At 33.7% G+C, this 19,636-nt stretch overlaps 1 protein-coding gene across 1 annotated transcript; it reads left to right on the top strand.

The window, feature by feature from the left end:
* Nucleotides 1-311: 311 nt before the first annotated feature.
* Nucleotides 312-19,001, top strand: LOC126968003 (putative fatty acyl-CoA reductase CG5065). The gene is made up of 11 exons (XM_050812779.1): nt 312-415; nt 8,789-8,891; nt 9,240-9,356; nt 9,821-9,940; nt 10,882-11,007; nt 11,823-11,976; nt 12,544-12,645; nt 13,180-13,366; nt 14,320-14,426; nt 16,126-16,255; nt 17,907-19,001. Exons 2-11 carry the CDS (start codon nt 8,796-8,798, stop codon nt 18,145-18,147), a joined length of 1,380 nt encoding a protein of 459 aa, XP_050668736.1. The 5' UTR covers nt 312-415; nt 8,789-8,795; the 3' UTR covers nt 18,148-19,001.
* Nucleotides 19,002-19,636: the final 635 nt, after the last annotated feature.

Below are 19,636 nucleotides of genomic sequence, written 5' to 3' on the forward strand. Positions count from 1 at the left end.
ACCCGTTACTTTTGTGTTACAGTGATGTGCGCGCATCTTTAGATTTCATTCTCATAATTTTTTCATAACGCGCCTAAAGAAGTATTACTTCAGAAACACAAATAAAATAGAGGTGAAAGTGCCGGATTTATTAAGAAATTGATAAATAGCTAGATTACTTTGAATCGGATTTATTGTTTCATGAATGTTATAATCGTTTAATATCGTTTTTTAATTAATGATTCCTATATTAATTAGATAAGGTACGATAAAATCCTATCAGTATGTCTTACGATAGTTTAAAAGAACTAAAATCAGATTTCTTGATTGCAGTCTAAGTTTGATCGAAACTGGTCGCACAGCCTTGCAAATACTACTTTTATTTGTAGTAATTAGGCACATTCCTGTAACGTGCTCATCTCCGGATATTAATTAGGTAAGGTTCATTAAATCGAATGAAATGATTTATTTATGTTATATCTAATCATTATTTTTATTTACGCTTCTATGAATTTTCTGAGTTACAAAATATTTCTGTGTGAATCAAAAATACTAAACTGAATATCCCCATATAGAGTATGTTACCTCTCGGGCATCTAAAATGAATTAGAAACATAAAAGTGTTTCGTAACAACTTTTTTTAAATTTCACTTTACAACTCATTGGTACGGAGCATATTGAAATATGGATCGGTAGTTTGGAGACCTCACAGCGAATTCAAAAAAGATTTATTTGGCATTTAATTTATTCGAACGGACTTTCAAGAAAGAGTCTGTCTACCTATGCTAATAGACTCGTAATTTTCAAAATGACTTCCTTAGAAGACAGGCGAACTCTAATCGATCTTATCTTTGTATTTAAACTTTTAAATACCAAGATTGACTGTCCTCAGCTTCTGAATAAAATTAATTTTCGTGTCCCTAGTAGATATCCCTGAAGCAAATTACTCCGCTAGTTCCACCGGTTCGAAGATGTATGTTTGGAGCGAACTCTCCTATTCCTAGGCTGTGCAAGATGGTAAACATATATAGCGATTACATCGATATTAATTTCACTTCTGTCCATACAGTTCGTAAATTATTTGTATGTAAGTTTAGTGAATAAAATGAAGTCATAATAATTATGTTTCTTAATTTTATAATATATATATATATATATATATATATATATATATATAATAATCTAAAATAATAATAATTTAAAACCAAATCATTTAACCATTATTACTTCTGAGCGTATATTTTTTGTTCGTCTTAAACTAATATTTACTTTGTGAAAATTATTAAAGTGGTAAATAAATTAATAAATAAATAAATTCTTTATTTTGCTAGAAAACATGTAACAATGGGTGTAAGTAGTTTTAATGTATCAATGTTATCGGCCATTTCTGTCATGCAAAATTATTATTAACAAAATTCTAGTTATTATTATAATTGATTAACAAACTCTATATTTTAAGCACTTAGGTTAATTTAAATTATAATTATTATTTTTAAATGTCATTATTTAAAGACTAGAATTAATATATATTTTAAAGTCAATTTAATTTAACCTAATGTGTCAACATTTCATTTATGGAATAAAAACATTTATCTTGGAGGGAGTTTATTAAATATTTTTATACACATGACATAGCTACATTTTCCGTAGGATGCATTATGAAATTTGTGTGCAATCACCAGTCTGTCACCGTTTCTTGTATTTCTCGGATAAATATCTCTTGCTTTTGTAAATAAATGTCATGTTGTTTGACAAAGATACATATTTCGTATATATACATACAGGGAAATGGAAGAATACGTAATTCTTTAAACAGTGGTTCACACGAATCTAAGTATCTATCTATCTATCTCCTGTCATAGGTCTTAAGCATCTCTTTTGGGCTATGAAAGCCCTATTAGCCTCGCTAGAGTTTCCCCACAAGATGAGTCCATATCGAAGTACTGATGCGACATAACCATGATAAGCTGCCAGGACTGTACTTGGTAAAGCCGTTTTACGCAATCTATATAATACATAAACATATCTATCAATTTTTTGGCATACCATGTCTACATGCTCTTTCCATTTTAGATTTTTATCTAGAAGTACTCTTAAAGAGAATGTATTCTAGAATTTAACATGCAGAGCTTCTTCTATTTGGGTATTTGTATAATTTATCTTAAGGCTATAGTTATTAGAGCGGTTACTTAAACTAAATTGCATAAATGAGTTTTTTTTTTAATATTAACTTGAAGATTATTACCCTCTAGCCAATTTACCACTGTATTAATTTCATTATTAATTTCACTTTCATAAATATCAATCTCATTTTTATTATTACATGTCATAATTATTGATATGTCATAATTATTGGTAGATACCTGTAATTGTTTGTTACATTAAGCACATTATATTTAGTCTGTATTATAAATATATAACGCATCAATGTAAACAAATGTTGGTATTTCTAAATAAATAAATAATAATAATATTTAAATTTAATAATAATTAAAACAGGTGCAATATAATCAAAAGAAAACTACTTCAAATTTCCATTTTTCAGTATTTGACTTGGTGCTATAACTATTGGTGTATGCTAATTACAAAATAATTGGCGTTCTTAATGCAATGAAAAACACAAACTTTGGACCTTCACGAAAAAATATCTCAAATAGAAATTCTTATTCAAACTACAACAGTTTGATTCAAAAAAGTCTAAATCTATCCATTCGAAAATGTATGGGTCGAAACTGAGAATTTGTGCAAAAATACAGCGGACCTGATTTTTTAAAATAAAATGTCGTTACATTAATATGGGGAATATCCCCATTAATATTTGGAATTTAGAGTTATGCCAAGACGTATAGCAGATTCCACCGGTTCTATCAACTCTCTCGTTTTCTTGCTATTTAACAATAGGTTATTAGCGCTAAACCAGTACACGGTGTCAGATAGAATATCGTTCACTTCGCCATACATAGATTGATTTCTTTTCACTTTGAAAATCAGTGAAGTGTCGTCCACAAACAATACTATCTTACGATTTTTCTCTATAAGATTAGGAAGATCATATATATAGATAAGGAAGAGGAACGGTCCAAGAATAGACCCTTGTGGTACCGCCATACTGAAAGCAGTTCCAGGAGATCTCCTGCCATTCTCGTCGACCTTCTGAATTCTATTGTTTAGATATGAAGTCAGAAGAGCGAGTGCAGTTCCTTTTATGCCATAGTGGTATGGCTTCCTGATCAGCGTTGAATGTTGAACACAATCAAAAGCCTTAGATAAATCACAAAAGATGCCAAGTGCATTCTGCGATTCCTCCCAGGCATCAAAAATATATTTTTGATTAGCTCAACAGCTGCATCCGTTGTTGAACGTCCTCTAGTAAAGCAAATTGTTTGAAATGAAGTAACTTATGAGAGTTAAAGTAGGTAAGCATTTGGCTTAAAATTATTTTTTCCACGATTTTACTAAAACCAATCCAACGTATTCCGGCGATATTGACCAGATCGTCGACAATCTTGTAGGGCCCTACCAACACTGCGTCTTCCGGTACGTGGTCGCAATACGAGGACTTTACTGCCCCAACGACCATCTGTCCTTCAAAGTATGTGCCCTGCCCACTGCCACTTCAGTTTCGCAATCATTCAGGCTATGTCGGTGACTTTGGTTCTTTTACGGATCTCCCCATTACTGATCCGATCTCCTAGGAAAACTCTGAGCATAGCCTACCTTTCTTTCTTCATAACTGCCCTTTGAGCAACCATGGCCCATATTAAGCATCCACGTCTGCATAGCGTCAATCGTCGCTGGTAAAAAACCATCGTCTTCAGACACTGTGGTATTTGGGACAAAAAGATTTTACGGAGCTTCCCGATCGTTACTCATCCGAGTTGGATTCGACGAGTGACCTCTTCCATTAAATTGGACATGCCTAACTGGATTGTTTATCCAATGTCTCGTCAACAATTACGAGAGAACAGTTTCTAATTGTTATGGAAGTAGGTGCAACATGGAAATTTGACATTATCTTCATCTTGTCCTTGTTCATTTTGAGACCAAGATGTACTAGGGAAGCTGTAATAAGGTCATCGAGCATATGGCTTAAGTCTTTCATGGTCTCTGCCATGATAACGATTTCATCTGCGAATTGAAGGTCAGTGATGTATTAACCGTTGATATTGATGGCCAGTCCGTTCCAGTCCAGAAGCTAAAAGACATCTTCCAGCGCAGCGGTGAATAGCTTGGCCGATATGATATCGCCTTGTCTGACTCCCCACTGCAGTCGAATAGGTTTCGAGATGTCATCCTGGAGACGGATGGACATGGTGGCGATTCCATACAAACTCTTCGACGCTTCGATATATGTGGCACACCTGGAGAGACTGAGCACCGCCCAGTTCTCGATCGAATCAAAGGCTTTTCCATAGTCCACACTCCACGAACGCCAAGCATAGTGGCTGGATAATACTCTTCTGTCTTCTGTATAACTGCTGCAGCGTATGTATGTGGTCTACAGAGTTAAAGCCTTTTCGGAATTGGGCTTGTTCAGGAAGCTGGAAGTCATAATTAAACCTGCGAGACGATAACCCTAGAAAACAGCTTATATACATGGCTCAGAAGTGATATGGGCCTAAAGTTTTTCAAAAGCATTGTATCACCATTTTTGAAGAACAGCACCGCTATACTTCTGTAACATGATTGCAGCGTTTTGCCCTCGAGGATGACGGAATTGTATAGCTTCTAGAAGCTCGGCTGTAATTCCATTATCACCCGGCGCCTTGTTGGTTTTTAAACTGTTTAGGGCCATACTAATTTCGTACCAGTTGACGTCTGGGATACCTTCGGTATAGTGTCGGGTTAATTCGGCTCTTGGGTCTTCAACCTTATTGGTAAGAGGTGCCCGAGCGGTCGTGTATAAGTGGCCTTAGAAATTGACTTCCCTCAAAAAATCGGGCTTAGACGAAACGACCCTGCCGTCACCGGTCTCTCTCTCTCTCGTGCGAATACTTTGGAGCCTTTGTTACGCTCTATGGCCGCTTTCACACAATTTCAAACTTAGAGATCTGTTTATTCATAAGTAGGTCAAGGAAATGACACTTATGAATGTCAAAAGTTTTCTTTTCTTTTTATATTTAAATTGGAACGCTTCAAAATTTTGAGTGTCATCCTTGCGCACGGGCATTGGCGTAATAAAACAATAATATAACTTCAAAAATAACAAATTTTAAAAGTACTTAAATATAGTCGCAGTAGATATATTATGAACCAGTACGGAAACTACCTACAAACGTTCGAAATGATACACCCACACAAACATACGCATTGACGAGGCCCCTAAGCGGTTTTCGCGGTCAATACAAGTCGAGTGTCACGATTTTATTTGATTCCGCGATCTTTTTAAAAATGCCAGCGTATTGCGTGGTATACGGCTATTTCAATTCGGCTCCATCAAAACTCCGGTTATCGTTTTTTAAACTATAAAGTAGTATAGTATAGAAGAATGATTTATTGTTATATTTTGGGATGGGATCATTGTAATATATTCGTGAACATAATTCAAATGTTAAATTAAGATGGCGGATGCAATATTTATTATCAATTTTTTTTAAATAAGTGTGGTTTGGTTTTCGAGTATTTTTTTATATTTATTTTTTTTGGACAAAAAATAGTTACTTTCATGTGTTTTGACATGGTTTTCGTGGGTTATGGGTTGAAAACAATACCAGATAGTGCTGTCAAAATGAAAATTCAGGATGGTGACTGGAAAAAATTATCAACTTTTTCGTCACGGGGTATAGCCTTCATACATACACTATACACGAAAATCTTACACTTATTTTTTTACGCTCCGCAACGCCCCATAAGGAACTTCGTTCCAAAAATACAATCGAATTCAGAATCTTCTCCTTTTTTAAAGTCAGTTAGAAAAATAACCTGACAACCCTATTGCTTCAATGGAGTGTACGCACGTGTAGGTAAGTATTTTATCAACAATGCTTAGTTTCCATACTGATACATAATATGTCTACTGTGATATAGTGTCATATTATGTACGATAGTACGGTACACTATTTTTTACTTCTATACCTTTTAAATATGTTTCTAGTACATTAGTTTTACTTTTGCACGGCGGCCACTTTTTGCTATCGCCGTCTTGCTCTGAATAATTTGCTGTGTTTATTTATTGAGGCAACCAACAAATTACACTCTTTACATGCACACATTTTAATAGTAATAATTAGAATGGTTATAATTATAATTAACGATATAATTACCAATTATAAGTTACCGTTGCATTCATAATTTTAACTACCTTTTAAGACTATAATAAAATTTTACAGCTTAAAAACAAAAATCTATAAATATTAGATTGATAAGAAAGTTTTTATATTTACCACAAATTTTGTATTTTTTTTTTTGTATATGCAAACGGCAAGTATATATCAATATCCTGAGATTTGGCCAGTGAGTTATAAGACCTACAGTGCCTAGAAATGGAGAATAACTGATGTTAACGACAATAGTAATTCTTTCTCTGTCAAAATTTCAGGTTCCGGACTAATACGGTTTATTAGATACAAACAGATGGATTACGGTTACAAAACCCATAGTAATACTATTATAAGAGAAAAAGAGGGTCCTTTTAAGAAGATTTAGCAATCAAGTCTGTTTTGTGGTGAACTTTCCCATATCAGGCACTTTTTTTATCAATCTTTAAAATCAGTAAATTCTTTGATTTGCTCGATTATAAGATAATTGAAAAAAATATTTTCTTAAACGATTAAAACACGTGTAAAAGTGAGTCATTTAAATATTTCAAATATCAAATTATATTCAGTGTTGTAACATTAAGGTTTCTCTCTATTTTTCTTTTTAACCAAATTTTTATTAAAAAAAAAATATTTGAAGCAGGCGTTACTTTGCGGAAATCCATAATTATCCAAATGATTTGAGTTTTATTTAGTGTTAATTGAGTCTCGTGCCAGATAACTGAAGAAAACTCAAATCATTTGGACATATTTTTATTTTTAAGTAACAATATTTTATACTGGAGTATAACAGTATTGATATAAATATTTTCTTAAGCGATTAAAACACGTGTAATTCTAATTGAATTTATATTATGTAGTATTCTACGTAAAACTAACATATATTTTATTATCTTATGCATATTATCAAAAAATCGTCACAAAATAAAAACTGTACATTGAATATTTAATGTTAATTATCCTAGAAACACTAGAATTCAAAAATAGGTGTTATAAGAATTTTCCACATGTATGTCTTTCTCTTTGTCTGTATGTATGTTATACGCAAAATCTGCAGAAAAGATTTAATTCTAATTGCTTAATTATTAACAAGAGACATACTCCATCCATAATAGGCAACAGCCAGTTTTCAAGATGGCTGTTGACCTGCATAGGTTCGAAACGTCATATTCTATATTCAGTCTGGAAATAAACAAAGATATGTAACATTTACACTAAATTCTTATTTAATAGTTTTGCTTTTTTTGCACGTTTTTTCGAATTTATTGTGAAAGAATAGGATAATTTAATACAAATTATGGCCTCCTCTGCTATTCAGAACTTGTCGGCAACGATTATTCATTGAATTAATGAGACTGTTTATGTCAACTTGCGGTATTCGCTCAACGCAATTTTCAGCGTTCATGTTTCCATTAACAAAAACCATTTCAGTTCGCCTTTTCTTCATAATACCCGCCCATACCATAACTGTTAAGCGGCTGTATGGATGAACTTCCTGAATGCACCTGAGCCTTTCAGTATTTCCAGGCCAAGGATACACTCGCACCCTTCTTGTATCAGGCCTAAACCCGAATCATGACTCATCGGAAAACATAATTTTATCCCAATAAAAAAATAGGCAAGTGTGAGTCGCACATGCACATTAAAGTTCCCGCGCTATCGTACAACATTTAATACTTTATACTTGTAATTGAAAAAATAATAAATAATTTCAAAAATTAAGCGTTAGTAGTTTTGGCGATCAGGGAGGGGGGATTGTTAAATTTTCATCTTTCTTATCATACGGACCGATTGACTAATCGAAGGGATTGTATTCAAACTCTTATCTAAATTGTCTGACGTCATCCTCACTGAAGTCAGGATTAAATGATAATATACACCTGTGTCGATATAATAATGAATGACTGATTAAAATAACAATTAAATGGACATAAATTGTGAAACAGTAATTAGGTTTATCTTATCGTTATAAAATAGGACGTGGGTCAGGGACAACTTTGTATATTTCAGGATTATTTTCTAATTAGGTCTCAAGGTCCGTACCTTGACTTCGAATAATGGAAGTCAAAGTCAAATAAAATTGATTCAATTAGACTAAAACTAAGCGCTTTAACACATATTTGTTTTAAATTACTGAATTTACCATATGTTCGGAAAAAGTAGAGCTCGTGAGAAGAACATACAAGAAAGTCAATGGCGACTCTTTTACATCAATTCTAGTATTTTACAATGGCAGTAATATACATACCAAATTTGTTTCTACTGCATCCAAAAATGCTTAAAAAACGCATAACATGTTTATCGATTCAGTTTGTTATTATTAAGTGATATTCCTTACTTCTGGGTGCCGTGTGTTGAACAAACATACCATGATTTATGGATCATACGTCATGCGGACTGTTAGCTCAGTTGGTAAGAGCACTGGGACGGACGTTGCACATCGTTACAACGACGATATGACGTCATCGGCGTCAAGTCCTGAAACAATGTACTGGCCTAGTTTATTTTGAATTGGAGCGAAAAACGATGAGAAGAAACTTTAATTGTTACAGATTTAAAATGGGAGCTCCAGATGGTAATCACAACAGTTCAATAATAGACTTCTATGCTGGAAAGTCCGTCTTTATAACTGGAGGGACAGGTTTTCTCGGAAAAGTAAGTTTATTCACAACATTTTTCATGTAAGCGAAATTTATATTTGAAAACTTTAAAGAAAAGATTTATTTCTTAGCAATGACCTCCAGATATAATTATTTGCTTCATTTTAAATTTGTAAATAAACTTAAAAGTGACATGTATACTGTTTATGTGCTTAACGAAGTAAAAGTTTTATAAGATTTTTTAATACCCACAAATTTAAAAACAAGCTAGCATTAAATATTTTGACAAATATCATATTATTTCAATTTGAACGTGCATAATAAAATTTTACAAATCGCAATTTTTCCAAAGAAAGGACATTGTTGTGAGAACCTGTTTTAAAAATCACTTAAATTGTTTTAGGTACTTATTGAAAAATTATTGTACAGTTGCAAGGACATACAGAATATATACATGTTGATTCGTGAAAAAAGAGGTATCCCACCTCAAGAAAGAATAAAGAAAATGCTTGATACTGTGGTATGTATACAATAAATGTGTAGTGTTCACGTGAAGGATAAAGTCAGTCATTCCTACGCGGGGCAATTTGAGGGCACGAGGTGAAGTTGAGGGCCTCAATACGAGTGAATAAATGATTAATTTTCCCCGAAGGATACATATTACTTTATACAACAATTAGTGACATATAGGGAATATAGAAACAAATTATATTAAATTTAGTAAATAAATTACAAGATTTAATTTGATAAATTTAATTCATAGAGCTGTTTAAAGTATTTTCGACATACTTTATGAAATTTGTTTTTTTATGTGATATGCCTCACTTCTGGGATTGAATATAATATTTTTTTTTTGGTACCAAGACTTACGATTGATGTGTCACTTAGACGTTTGGCTCAGTTGGTAAGAACGCAAATATTTTTTTTATACTTTTAGGATTTATTTAATAATATAAACATTATACGTAATATTTCCATTTTCAGCCATTTGCCCGCCTCAAAGAAAGAACTCAGGTTTTATCAAAAATTGTTCCTATCTATGGAGATCTCACTTCTGAATATCTGGGTATCTCGCCAGAAGATCAAGAAACAATTTATAAGGAGGTAAATAATATTTTTGCTATAACTGTTTTAAATATTAAACCTTATTTAAATTATAAAATGAAAAAAATTTTACAATAAAACAACCGACTTCAAAAACACTATTTCAAAACAATAGATATAATATGTACTAAAAAGTACAAAAATAATTGAGTATTTTTATACAATCTAATTAATTTATCTAATTCTAGTTACCTATGATTATTGTCATTTTTGGAATCGGTGTCCGAATAAAACAACCGCAAGTTGTTCTTTTTTTATGAAAATAAGGGACGAGACGAGCACAACGCAGCTTTTGGTAATTAATATGCCCTGCCCATTACGATGCAGTACCGCTCTGGATTCTTGATAAACCCAAAAAATTCTGAGCGGCACTACATGTGCGCTCTTCACCTTGAGACATTAGATGTTAAGTCTAATTTTCCCAGTAATTTTACTAGCTACGGCGCCCTTCAGCCCGAAATACAGTAATGCTTACCCATTACTGCTTCACGGCAGAAATATGAGCCGTTGTGGTACTCATAATCTAGCCGGCATCGTGTGCAAAGGAGCCTCCCACTGGTGCAATGGAGTTTCCCACTCTTAAACCTAAAACTCCTAAACCTTTTTCCTCGCATAGCCAGTTTGTGGAATTGCCTTTTGCATATTTTCTCGCACAGAAACGACTTAAGCACCATCAAATTTAGACCATACTCCCAACTTAAAGACCGGATCTCCTGACACCTTGTGTTGCGGATGTCAATGAGTGGTTACCTCACCACCTCTCCCATACGTGAGCCTCTTGCGTACACTTTTCAAAGTACATTATTTAGTAATCGAAAATTTTTATAGAATGTTTTTTGTGATTTGTGCAATAGTAATTTCATCAAATTTATTATCATCTTTTCAACAAATTTATTATCATATTAGATGAATATTTTTAACAATGTATTTCTTATTTTCAGGTTTCGATTGTTTTTCACTTAGCTGCGACCATAAAGTTCAATGAACCATTGTCTGTAGCCATGAAAGTGAACGTTGAAGGGACAAGGGAAGTTATGAAACTCGCTCAGAAAATGAAGAACCTAAAGGTTGGTTACTTTTAAATTAATACTGTATCAGACAATAGTTACTGAAGTCGTATTTTTACTATTTACAAATGTCTTTGTTACTGTAAATATCTTCGTTGTGCCTAACCAGCAATTGGTAGAGGTTTACTGCAAACTAAAATATATAATGTAAAATCGAAGTAGTGAAACTGTTCGAAATAATAAAAAAATATTCTATAATAATATATAATTACTAGTAGATGCCCGCGACGCCATTATGTACTAATTTTTAGTTACAATTATTGTTGTTTTTGGAGTCGGTGTCAGCCAAGGTAGGTTTGTAGCTACATACATAGTTATAGGTGAGATGCGCTTGTGTCGCACGCGCGATACCGATTCCAAAAACAACAGTAATTGCAGCTACATTTTATTATTCTCATAATAATTTGTTAAATACATTTTTTTTTAAGTATTTTTTGTTAAATTTATTTTATAACTCAAAATTTTGTCACTATAAAATATTGGACATTAAAATTAATCATTAAATTGCCTGAGAGCGGTCGCTCTATTCTCAATCAGTGGTATAATAATGATCAAAGTCATTTATGGTAATAACCATATATGTTACACCTGTCGTACGTATCTTGGGCTTGAAAATAGTAGATAGTTACTTCAATTATGAAATAATTGAATTGTCATCAGTCCCAACCTATTTGAGACGATTTATTTGCAAATTAGTCACTTGTTTTGAAGTTACTGAAAACAACGTTAAAAGCTTAGCGTACAATTGTTACAGATCCAAATAGGCTAAATATATTATTAAAGAGGCTACATAAATTTTTGTACCGTTCTTTCAGTCTTTCGTGTATATGTCCACGGCATTTTCCAATACGGACAATAATAATGCTACTGTTGAGGAGAAAATGTACCCACCACCAAAATCAATGGAAGAAGTTTATCAGATGATAAGAGATAATGACCCAAATGAACGATTTACTCCGGAAGACTTAGGTGAGCTAAGTGATATATTATCTAGATAATTTTGCAAAGACATAATACGTAATAACAATACAAGTCTACATAAAAGTAAAAAACCTCCATGCATAATGTGGAAAGGCCGCAAAAGCATAGAAAATAGTTTTAATCGTTTTTACGGCCTTATATAATTGAAAAAAAAAGGCTTGAAAACAGACAAAATAATGAGATGTAAAGATAAACGACATTGTTTAAAGCAAACGTATAATCAATTGACGACCCCTATAGCTCAGTGGTTAGTGACCCTGCCTACTAAGCTAGATGTCCCGGGTTCGAATCCTTATATTGAACATTTATATGATGAATATGAATGTTTGTTTCCGAGTCATGGATTGTCAGTGTTAATATTAAAATATTTAATTGCCCTATTTTTAGAGCTCAAATCTGTAGATGCAAATTAGTATATTCGCTTGATATAGATTTTGATGCTTGTGTAGTATTTGGTACTATTTCTTAATTTCTCACTTATTTTGATTCCTATTAAACCAATGAAATGGAATTGGAATGGAAGCAAGTAACGTTATATTCTGATCCTTGTTGCAGATGGTCGACCAAACACATACACATTTACAAAGGCTTTGGCAGAAAATTATGTGGTCGATAATCACGGAGACATGCCAACTGTTATAATCCGTCCTTCTGTTGGTAAGTAAAATGTCGTAGTTTTAGCCATTTATTATTTTCTGCTATTGGAATGAAGTTCCTTATGGCAAGTTGTAAAGGAAGGTAGGTTACCCAGTAAATATGTATATAAAATAGTATGCTATGAAGATGCATTAGTGTATATCTCCCACTTGAAAAGCAATAGCATGTACCTAATCCACCTTCGCACCACACGCCACAAGTTAGGATATCATCCCCACCATCTGGATGTGTGGCGGTCCTCCACAGTGCGGTTTTCAAGGAGCTTTCTTCCACGTTACTACAAAGCTGTGGAATGAGCTTCCTTGTGCGGTGTTTCAGGGACGATACGACATGGGCACCTTCAACAAAAGCGCGTACACCTTCCTTAAAGGCCGGCAACGCTCTTGTGATTCCTCTGGTGTTGCAAGAGAATGTGGGCGGCGGTGATCACTTAACACCAGGTGACCCGTACGCTCGTTTGTCCTGCAATTACATAAAAAAAATGTACCTAATCCTATATATATAGTTGCAAAATATTCTTATAATTGTTCACAGTTACTGCAGCTCTACGTGATCCAGTCCCTGGATGGATTGACAATTGGCAAGGCGCTACCCCAGTACTGACTTTGATTGCGAAAGGATGGGTCCGCACTTTGTATGGTGACAAGAGCTATAATTTCGAAATCATCCCCGTCGACTATGTTGTCAACCTTACCGTTATCTGCGGTGCTACTTGTCAAAAGTTAGTATAATTCAAATTTGTGTCTTCATTTTGGGAGACAGTTTCTATTACACAAAGACTAAGAATATTCTCGCGTACAGATAATCTAATAGCCCATATTTGCGTAAGCTAGTGGCTTAAAATTCAAAATACTAAGAAGTTGATGCCAAGATTACAACTTGTTAATTAAAATAGGTTACAGTAAGAGATTCGCTTTCCTCTTCTATTTACTGTATGTTAGAGATACACAAATAAAAGTCGGAAACAATCCTAGAAGTGACTTTAAAAACGTAACAAATTATGTTAGAGATGTTTTTCTCTCTTGCACGCTTTGTTTCTCTACACAAACACACACACACACACACACACACACACACACACACACACACACACACACACACATTTTTATTTATTATAATTATATTTCACTTGTCATTTTCATTTGTCGAGGAATTCGAATGACCCCGAAGATACAGTTTTCACTACTTCCGGGATCAGAGGTCCACCTCATTTAATATCACTGCAAAACCGCTTTTCAATGTTATTACAATTAACAATGTAAATAATTAGTATTATATAATAAATTTTGTAAATTAAAGTTATTTGCAGTGAGTGTAAACTAAAATTATTGTTTTTTTATGAAAATAAGGGACGAGACGAGCAGGACGTTTAGCCGATGGTAATTGATACGCCCTGCCCATTACAATGCAGTGCCAATGCTCAGAATTCTTGAAAAACCCAAAAATTTCTTAGTGGTACTACAATTGCGATCGTCACCTTGAGACATAAGATGTTAAGTCTCATTTGTCCAGTAATTTCACTAGCTACGGCGCCTTTCAGACCGAAACACAGTAATGCTCACACATTACTGCGTCACGACAGAAATAGGCGCCGTTGTGGTACCTTGTTGGTAAGGTAACTTGTTGACATCTCTGCAATCCAAATGATTATAAAACATAACTACATCATTTTAGATCCGAAGAGGTGCCGGTATACCATTGCTGCAGCAGTTCCAGTAATCCCATCACCTTAAAACAAACATCAGAATTGTACACAGAGGAGAGTTGTAAAATTGGTTTCAGTAAGTATTTCATTAATTTCTTTAAATCATTATTCAGCCTTTCCACATGACTACCATGGGCAGATATAAACAAATTTACTTTTAGTTTTACATCAGTCTTGTGTTCGCTAAAATTATAAACGAATTTAACGGAATCAATAAACATACAGTAAGTATACAAGCTGGAACAATGGCACCAATGCTCCAATTTCGCATGTGATTATTTTTGACCAACTAAATAATGCATGCAACCATGAATTATTTCATGCACTTCAACTTAAATTGCTTATCCCCAAATTTAGCGTGGCCTGTAGGCGTGGCAGTAAACTATATCATAAAAATCACATAATAAAATGAATCCCTATTTCTCTTGGTCACGCTATTACTTGAGAACAGCTTTACCGATTCTATCCTTCTTTTTTTAAAATGTTTTCTAATACTTTGTACTTCGAGTAGAATACTATACCTTTATTATAAACTTTTTTAATGTAGCCTTAGCCCCAACGTTATTTGAAATAACTGTCAGTTGTTTGCCAACAAGCGACTGATGGCACACCGCCAGGTTAAGATGACAATAAATAAATTCGTTTTTTTATTTTGACCAGAACAGCGTCTGTCCGGTCAGCTAGAATTAAATAAAGTATACATAGGTTAGTATTAATATAAATAGAGATATATAGAAACATCCATGACTTAGAAAGAATCATTACTATCTTACAAATGTTTGCACTTGTTGGTATTTCAACCGAAACTAATAAACATTAAAGATATCGTAGACGAAAGCTGTATGTAAGCTTACACTTCCTGCCTAGTTTCTTTAATTTCTCAATCACTTTGTAATTAGTTACAACTGTTTCAAATTAATAAGAATTATATTTTATGTATGATAAGTAAACAATTTTAAGTTTCGTTAATTTTAATTTATTGATGAGTCACTGAGATACTTTAAGAACTACAATAATTGTAAAAACTTTCGTTAAGCCAAGTATTGTCAGGTTTGTGCTATTTTCATAGCGAATGTGTCGCTCTTGACCTTATTCTCGGCTCATTCAACTGAGGGCTGAAAGGTACGGAAATGAAAAACAATGGAGCGAGCACAATCAGAAGAACTGGTGACTCTCAAGATTATACTGTGGAGCAGGTCATATTTGTTACAAAGTAGAATTAAAACGAGAGAAGAAAAATTATACACTGTTATTTTTTATGCAAGGACAAACGAAGACCTGTGTCATCTAATGTTAAGTGATCTCCGCCGCTCACATCTCCTGCAAAACCTGAGGAATAACAGGAGCGTTGCCGGCGATTTAAGAAAGTGTACGCGCTTTTTTGTAGGTATCCATGTCGTATAGTCTTGGAAACACCTAGCAACGAGGCTCATAGCATAGTTTGGTTGTACGTGGAAAAAACCCTATTCTATTATCAAATTATTGTGCTTCGTAATTTAAAATATAACCATTGCTTACAATCCCCTAGATTAATTCTAAAGTCCCTGCATAGGACATCTAACAAATGATGCGGCTCCAAGGACCATTAATGTCATTCTCGTAGTCGTCAACGTGCGCGTAGCACCGGCGGAGACGCCCGAATAGCAACATTAAGAACATAGTTTTTATATGGCAAACATTGCAGGATTTAATATGATTTAATAATAATCTTACTATGAAATAAGAAATTGTATCTGATAACGAAAAATTTCTAACAAAAGTTTAATACCTTTCAGATGAACTACCATTTCCGGGCCTGATGTTCTCAAAATCTATGTGGTTCCTGACGTTAATGACTTTGCTCCTTCAAACAATACCTGCCTACATCGCTGATTTATTCCTCTTCATCATTGGGAAACAGACAAGGTATATACATCTTAGTAAATATTTAAAAAAAAAACATTAATTTCGACCGACTTAGATCATAATTATGTTAGTACACTTATCGTATAGCAAAGTAACAATTTTCTTTTATTTAAAAGCCACCTGACAGGCCCGGCACGCCACAGGTACTGGCCATCAAACCTGTCAACAAAATCTCTCAGGAGGCAGTTGGAACTGGACCGAACCTTGTGACCAGGGATTTGCACCGTTTTTGCATCGTTGTATAGACACAATCTTTAAGCGCGTCGGTAAAGATACGTGATGCACTGCAGCATCGGCAGTCCCATTAGCATCCTGAAAGCGTTGTAGTATTGAACTTTGGAACATTCATCCTTTGATTATTTTTACCAGTGGAGGCTCTTTTGCACAGGATGCCGGCTAGATTATGGGTACCACAACGGCGCCTATTTCTGCCGTGAAGCAGTAATATGTAAACATTACTGTGTTTCAGTCTAAAGGGCGCCGGAGCTAGTGAAATTACTGGGCAAATGAGACTTAACATCTTATGTCTCAAGGTGACTCTCTGAACGTGAAGGTCTCAGAATTCACTGCATTTGTAATGGGTAGGGTGTATCAATTACCATCAGCTGAACGTCCTGCTCGTCTCTTCCCGTATTCGATAAGGGATTCGCCATCACCCTACTATAGTTATAGTCATAATCTAAATAATTCGTATAGACGACCTGACAGCGCAATAATGGGTCACCATATATGACTGTCAATCAAAAAAACTGGATTTATATATATTACTAGCTGAGCCGACAGACATTGGTCTGTCTATATAATAAATAAAATAATGTTTTTTTATGAATTTGTCAATAATATATCATAACATCAAAAATTACTTCGTAAAATATGCACCCTGCTGTCATAATGAAATTGTTTCACAGCAGAACTGTCAAACCGTGCGTCAATAAATGCTCTCATAGAAATTATTTATGGATACATCAAAGCAAAAACAAATTTGTTGTTTTTATTTAATTTAGCAGCATTTTTCACCTTTTAAACCATCCCTGGACTTCCACAAATAATTCAAGACCAAAATTTGCCAAATCGGTCCAGCCGTTCTCGAGTTTTAGCGAGACTAACGACCAGCAATTAATTTTTATATATATATAGATTAAGATTTGCTACTATATAGTAAGTCTGTTGTTACTTGAATAAATAAATTCTGTAAGTTGCATCACAACTAGATAATTGAATTTTTCAAACTCATTCTTTTTTATCGATGTTTTCACAACTATCACAGTCTAGGCGAATAAATTATCTAAGTAGGTATTTCTTATATATACTTTTTATTTATTTATTTATCATATTACATATTACTGATAATCAAACAAGGTCAACTTAGCATCTAAAAACCACAAAGGTTACAATTAATGCAAATAATTACCTAATAATATGTCACTACTTAAGATACAAATTAAATTAACAACAGTGAAACTGTTTGTACGACTTAAAACAAATAAATATAACTTTGCAGGTTCAAATTATCTTAGTTGCTATAGTTTTTTTAATAGATAATCCTTTAATCTATAATTCATGTTTTTAGTAGTTAAGTTTTTGCGCTCAATGAAGGGCAGCTCATTTAGCAAGCGATTAATGTCTTTATTTATTTTAACCATTTTTACAGTTACGTGAAAGTACAAAACAAATTGGCATCGTACCTGGATACTATCAGATATTTCACTTCACACTCATGGCTCATGATGACCGGTCGCTCAAGAGCTCTATACTCAAGCCTCAACTCTGAAGACAGAAGCCTATTCCCCTGTGACGCTACCTTCATCAATTGGAAAGAGTACATACCTATTTACTTCCGCGGAGTTAAGAAGTTCTTAGTAGACGCATCGGAAAAATCTAAGAAGAGCTAATGTTATAAATTAGTTTGTATTATAATAACGACTAAGCTTTAATGTTAGATATATTTATTTTAAATTTTTATGATTTGTAATATTGTCAACAATCATATACCTACCTACCAGTGGGACTCCTTTGCACAGGATGCCGGATAGATTACACAACGGCGCCTATTTCTGCCGTGAAGCAGTAATGTGTAAGCAATCTTGTGTTTCGGTCTGAAGGGTGCCGTAGCTAGTTAAATTACTGGACAAATTTGGTGCCGCTCAGAATATTTGGGTTTCAATAATCTTGGGCGGCACTGCATTGTAATAGGCAGGGAGTATCAAAAACCGTCAGCTGAACGTCCTGCTCATCTCGTCCGTTGATGTCATAAAAAAACTAAGTAAAAACAGCCGAATTAAAACTCTTACTCGCTATGCAAAGCTATCTACTGACAACATAAAAAGAAACTTTTAATACACCGATATTTTTCAATAAATAGTGAAATCGACAAGTAATAATATTTTTGAGGCGCTTAAGGGACTTGGTTTTACGCTTGAGTAAATAATATACAACAAAAAATAATAGATAATTTGCAGACATTTTCCTCAACTTTTGCTGTGAAAAATTTTTTCGGTAAATTTCATCATAATAATTGATTTAACTAAATGGACTGATTTAAAAACGTGCCGCAAAATTAAGTATTTGTAGTTTGTACAGATATAAGCTATATAGACTTGATCCTTCTACGCGAAGATACAAGTCTTGACATACAGACAGACGGACATTGAACTAATAAATAGTAAAAGTCTTTATTAATGTAAGCATTTTTTTGTAATTATGGTTTAGTTTTTTTTAAGCATTTTTCCGTAATTATAGTTTTTTATCTGGCAATGATTATCGGAAATTAATCTTAAGATTTACCTACTTAATATTAAATGACTATTTATACACGATTGTGATATTAGTACCAGTAAAATAGTTGTATAAATCTTAGGATAACTTAAGTCTAAAATTATAACATTTAGTTTAAAATAAAATCTATATAATGATTATTGTAGTATCTAGTATATTAGAAATGGCATCGAAAAGAATTCTAAAGGAATCAATTTTGAGAAATTAAATGCCTTTTATGCATTTTATTAGGGATATATTTTGTTGCATCTCTGAGACTACGTTATATTAGAAGATGGATGATGATGTAAATCGAATTAAGGACATTTTTCTTATGTAACCCCGCAAACGGGCAAAAAGCTCGCGTAATTAAATAATAGTGGTGGACACATGAATGTGGTAATTTCTCGCTCCCTTCAGAGATTATCTTTAATTTAATAGCTATATTGAGTATTAATTCAGCTTAGATATTTTGTTTTTAACCAATTCGACACGTGTATCGTCCCTCCGCGAGACTAGAGCACTACAGTCTCGTTCCAGAATTCGATGAGTCAACATCTCCTTTAGATGCCTCGTGTAGCAAAACACGTGTCGGATTGGTTAAAGATAAATCTTAGTGGAATAAAC

The sequence above is a fragment of the Leptidea sinapis genome, chromosome 14 (genome assembly GCF_905404315.1).
Source record: "Leptidea sinapis chromosome 14, ilLepSina1.1, whole genome shotgun sequence".
NCBI lineage: Eukaryota > Metazoa > Arthropoda > Insecta > Lepidoptera > Pieridae > Leptidea > Leptidea sinapis.